Here is a 6,000-nt window from a genome sequence, read left to right as displayed (position 1 = left end):
TAAATTAAAATAATTATATGTGCATTTGTACATACAATCAATTAGTTATATATAAAACTGTATAAGAATTCTTACGATAACAGACAAAATTAAAATATTTTCTATTAACGGTTATGATTAATTTATTAAAAATTATCTTAAAAAATGAACAGTTATGATCAATCTGTTTAAAAATAATATCTCTATCTATTTATAAATCTAATCCTACAAACAGTTAGATCAATTTATTAAAAAATATCTAAAATAAAAATGAACGGTTATGATCAATCTGTTAAAAATAGCATTAATATGCATCTATTTTATATTAGAATTAAAATTTGAGTCTAAATTATGAATTAAATTTAATTTTTGATATCAAATTTGAATAAATAATTAAAAAATTTTAGTTACAATGGATCAAAATTAAATTTTAAAATTTTAAAATAAATGTGAATTAAATTTTGATACTTTTAGATTAAAACATATACTTAAATTTTAGATTAATGAGAAATTAAAAAATATAAAAATAATATAGAATATTGAAATTGAAAATAGAACTTAAAGTTGAAAAACCAAAGTGCAATGTGCCAAAGAAAAAAAAGGGAAAAACTTCAAGAACCCGTGGTTTCGTAGTTTCTCACTTTGCCCCCATGTGGTTTCGTTTTTATCTTTTCGGTAGCTTTTTCGTTAATATTTCATTAAATTATATACAAAAAATTTCAGATACCTATCTAGATTTATCAAATATTCACTTTAGTACCCATTAATTTTAACTTTATCACTGATTTAAGAAAAAATAATAATGAAATTGATAAGAAAAAAAGAAAAAAGAAATCACGGGAAGGCAAATTGATACATTTTAAACCACAGGGAGGCAAAGTGAGAAAATACGAAACCACATAGGGGGTTTTTGAAGTTTTCCCAAAAAAAGAGTGTTCTTAGCTGGCGTGGTGGACCCGGTCCACGGAGTAATTCCGATTTCGAAGTTGCAAAGTACACGTGGCTCCACCTAGTAAAAAAGCTCCGTTCGGACGAAAATACCCCTGTCACGTGGCGCACGAGAAAGGGACACGGAGGTACACGAATTAAATTCCTCGGAGCGAGCGCATAACCAAAAAAAAAAAAAAAAAACACCCCGTGATTCCGCAGAATAAACTACTCTGCGGGAACCCGTCGCATGCGGAACCCGTACGGAAATTCCTTAATGGCAAAATTGCACACAACGCCCTGAATATATCGTACTTCGCAATTTAGTTCTCTTCCTAATTGCATAGGGAAAATGTACTCTGCATTTTATTTTATTTTTGTAAAGCAGGCTTTATATTTTCTGAACTTTTATAAATATATGAAATAGATGCATTTTGTCATCTGGTGTTACTTTAACTGTAAAAAATAAATTAAATGCCAAAAAAGTAAATTTTGAATCTAGTAGAATTTTACAAAAGATATAAATTAAAGCTTAGTATTAGTTAAAGCTTTTATAAGAAAGCTCATTTTAATAGCTATTATCGTTTTCAAATGGAAAAAAACTTTTTGACATTAAACTTTTGGGTNATTATAATTATTTTCTAATAAAATATAACATAGAAATTTAAAAAATATAATTTTTATTGTAAATTTGGGTGAATATGATATACAAATTTATATCAATTTCAAATAAATTAAAATAATTATTACGTACATTTGCACATATACTCAACTAGTATATATAATAATAATAATAATAATAATAATAATAATAATGGATAAAAATTTAAGATAAAATAACAAATAATTTTATACACATTAAAAAAATAATAATGAACTAATAAAAAATAAATTCGGTTTGAAAAATAAAATACTTTTAAAATGCAATATCATGACTATGAATTAAATTTAAAATTTGAGCTTGATTCATAAATTTGAATCTAAAATTTTAAATTTTAGTTATTTATTAAAAAATTATGTTATGCAACACATATAAAAAAATATTTATGGTGTAACTAAACTAAATTGGAAATAAATTAATTGAAAATTAGATCTGGTCATCAATAACCATTTAAATTCAAAATACAAGTTAGAATTCAATTTAACTTAATATTTAAATTTTAATTTAATTTAATCTGTAAATGTTACGAGCATCCCATGTTCACTATAATTGGTTTAAATAAATAAACATTAGTAGTTATAAAATATTATTAAGTTGATAGATATTATTAACTTTCTATCATGAAAAAAATTATCAGCAATCGACAAGAGTAGAACTACCCTAATACAGTTCACGGATGACACCTTCTTCTTCTCTGTGGTTAGAAAAAGTTATATGAGAAATCTAAGGCTGATGTAGTACATGTTCCAGTGAACCTCAGGGTTGAAAATAAACAGAGAAAAGTCAGAACTATTTTACCTTGGACAGGTTGAGGGCAAAGCGGCAAAACTGGCAAAATTGCTCGAGTGCCGAGTTGGGACCCTTCCTACCACTTATCTTGGGTTTCCCCTTTCCCATAAACCCCCAACAAAGGAGGTTTGAAGAGGGATCATTTAGAAAATCCAAAATAGAATCAACGGATGGCAAGCTAAACTCTTATCTAGAGGGGATAGACTTATCCTGACTAACGATGTCCTTACAAATCTACCGCTTTACTTCTTGTCAGTGTTCAAAGCACCTAAATGGGTGATCAATCGTATTGAAGCCTTACGCAGAGACTTCTTCTGGAGCGACGAGCGTAACTCTGCAGGTAAGGAATGTTTGGTGGCATGGAGAAACGTCTACGCGAGCAAAATGGAAGGTGGGCTGGATATTTTGAATGTAGCAATAATGAATCAGGCACTACTAGTCAAATGGTGGTGGCGATTTTATATAGCACCCCACCTTCAGTGGACCAAGATTATCCGCGCTCTATATTACAATAGAAGGCGACCCATGAGGGAGGGAAAATTCTTCAGACCACACTCATACTGGTGGAAGGGAGTTATTCTTACTAAAGATATTTTCAAATGGGGAATTTAGTATAAGTTGGGTGATGGGAGCTCTATTGACTTTTGGTTGGACCGATGGTGTGGGGAAATGACCTTACTTTCATCATTTCCGGGAATCCACGTGATGACGGATTGCAAGCTACTAACGGTCAAGGATTGCTTCGGAAGTGATGATTGGAATTGGAATAGAATTCTAGTTGGTGTAAGCGACGTGGCGAACATTAATACTGGACCGGGTTCCAACCTATTTGCACTAAGGGAAAGGGTTGGCAACTATAGAGTAGTGCAAAGTCCTGACACGATTGGGTGGAGATGGAGTAACAACGGAGTATTCTCGGTCAAATCGGTGTACAGAGCGTTGAGTGATGGGGGTACAAGAGATGGGCACGCTTCCAAGATCTGGAAGCTCCAAATTCCCCTCAAGGTTAAAGTATTTTGTTGGCTGGTCCTTAAGAAGAAGCCTCTTACAGCTGATAACCTTGTGAAGAAAGGCTAGACCGGAGATTCTGGTTGTGTGCTGTATAGGGTATATGAGGAGACAGTGGACCACCTATTCTCTCAATGCGTTGTTACCAACTCTGCATGGTGATGATTCGAGAGAGAGTTCAGGCTGGGGAGATAGGAGAAGATGTACGTTACATCTGGGATAGGTGGTCGGCCAAGAAAGGGATGCATATTAAACAGAATAGCTTACCTGAATTGGTCGCTTGCTGGTGGACCATTTGGAAGGCCAGGAACGATTTGATCTTTCGAAATGTCCATTTTGACCCTGTTGTGGGTGTTCATAGGATTAAGCAGCTACTGAAGTCTTGGGAACCCCTCTTACGACCAGTCCATTATTTTTTTTTTATTTTTTATTTTTTTTTTTTCTAAAGGCCCGAGTTGCCTCACTTCTGTAGTCTAGTTCATACTTTTAATGAATAAAGCAGGTAGCTTGCTACTTTTTCTAAAAAAAAAATTTAAGCTGCTCATAAAACTTTATATTTGAGAGTTAATATTTTTGAAGATAAATAATTGTTTCAAATTATTTTATATGACATCTAAATTTAAATTCCATCAGGCTCATAGAATAATTATTATTTTATGTTATTTTATGCATATATATATATATATATATATATATTAAATTAAGCAATATTTAATTCAGATTTAAGTTTATTAAATCATTCAAATCAAGTTGATCGAAATGTTGGATAGTAGAATTAAAATTTTTAAAAATTGGATATCGGGACCCAAACAGTTTATAATTTAGATAAATTTTATATTGTTTTAAAAAATTATTTTTAAATTTTTGTCCTTCACAATGTTAATAATAATAATCATAATAATCAACTAATTAAAGGGGTAGATTAGTCATTAGGATTGGCACTAACATTGATAACGCGAGCGTGGGGGCTGTTATCATCACACCTTTTTTCTCCAAACCACACGCTCTGCATTTCTCACCTTTTCACAGCATTTATTAACATTAAAAACGAGGTGGGGGTGAGATTATCGAAAACACCCCAACCTATTACCAGGAAAAAAAAAAAAAGTGTTAATTGCATATGTGTCCCTACAAAACTACAAAATTGTACATTGTAATTATATCCCTTCAAAATTATATAATTTGTTTTAACGTTCTAAATTATTATAATAAAGTCCTGCAACCTAATTTAGTTTACTAAATATAGCATGTCACTTTAATAAAAATAATGTAAAATTATAATTATTACTATGTCATTAATTATAATATTATTATATTATTTTTGTATTAAAAATATATCAGTATTTAGTCCTCTAAATTAGATTATGAAACTTGATTACAGTAATTTAAAAAATTAAAGAATGGAGATATAAATTATAATAGATTAAAGTTTAAAAACTCAAGCGTCATGTGCCTCGTAATTTGTGGACCAAAAATATAATTTAAAGCCATTTGTAAATATATCTCTGTCCACCGGTTAACTGATAAATTATGCACTATAAGTTTTTTTTTCTAACAATCACACTGTTCTAGATGAATTTTAAATTATAAATTCTTAAAAATCTAAAAAATCTATTCTTTATTAATGTATGTATACCAATCAAATGATAAAAATTTAATAGTTAAATGATATTAACCATTATATAGAGATAAATCTATACATTTAAAACTTAATAGAGAAACATTTGTAATTTCAAAAAATTTATAAAAATAGACATTATTACTTCATAATTTTTTTTGTTAACTTTTCTTTAACTTTTAATTATTATTGTTATGATTTAAATTTCATGGTTAGTTAAATTAAACGCCTTGCCTAATTTTATATCTCATCTAGATTTTTTAACGGTTAATTATTCTGATTTTACTCTCCTCAAAGTAGTTTAAATTATTTAATTTCATATAATCATTAAATAATTTAATAAAATTTTTGATTTATTTTGCTGAGATTATTTAATTTAAAAAGGGTTAATTGCATACAACTCTCTGTAAACATATCAAATAGCAGATATATCCTTACAAAGTTTAACTTTTTATATTTATCTTTATAAAAGTTCTAACTTTTTCAAATATACTCCTACTGTTAGGATCCGTTAGAAAAATATAGTTACCCATAGATAAAATACGTAACCCTGTTTAGTAAATGAGGTAAATTGACTTTTTTACCCTTCTTATATTATTTGTTATGGTAGAAAAAAAAGAAGATGATCATCGTAGATATTTTGAAGGATATTTCTGCGTAATTTTAATAGTTGGGACTTTTTAAAGCACATATTTGTGATGACAAAAATATCATTTCATTTATTTTCTGTTAAAAAATAAATAGTGCTCTAACAGTAATAAACCTGAGAGGCAAATATAAATATCATCGGACTTTTGCGGAGATAAATATAAAAATTTAAACTTTGTAGGGATATATTTGCTATTCGATATGTTTACGGGGAGCTCTATGAAATTAACCCCATTGTAAAAAAAAAAAAATCAAAAGTTGATACAGGCGTCTACTTCAGAATTTACTATAGTACAGGGGTCTCGATATAATTTAACACCAAAAACTGTGTATGTTAACGTGCTCCGCGGGAACAATTTCAATGTAGAAT

At 29.3% G+C, this 6,000-nt stretch overlaps 1 protein-coding gene across 1 annotated transcript; it reads left to right on the top strand.

Annotated features, from left to right (window-relative positions):
* LOC109716088 lies at window positions 3,026-3,433 on the top strand. Its single transcript, XM_020241435.1, has one exon. The coding sequence runs from the start codon at window positions 3,026-3,028 to the stop codon at window positions 3,431-3,433; it is 408 nt and encodes a 135-aa protein (XP_020097024.1).

Source organism: Ananas comosus, linkage group 1, assembly GCF_001540865.1.
Source record: "Ananas comosus cultivar F153 linkage group 1, ASM154086v1, whole genome shotgun sequence".
Classification (NCBI taxonomy): Eukaryota; Viridiplantae; Streptophyta; class Magnoliopsida; order Poales; family Bromeliaceae; genus Ananas; species Ananas comosus.
This window is presented reverse-complemented; position numbering and strand designations above follow the sequence as displayed.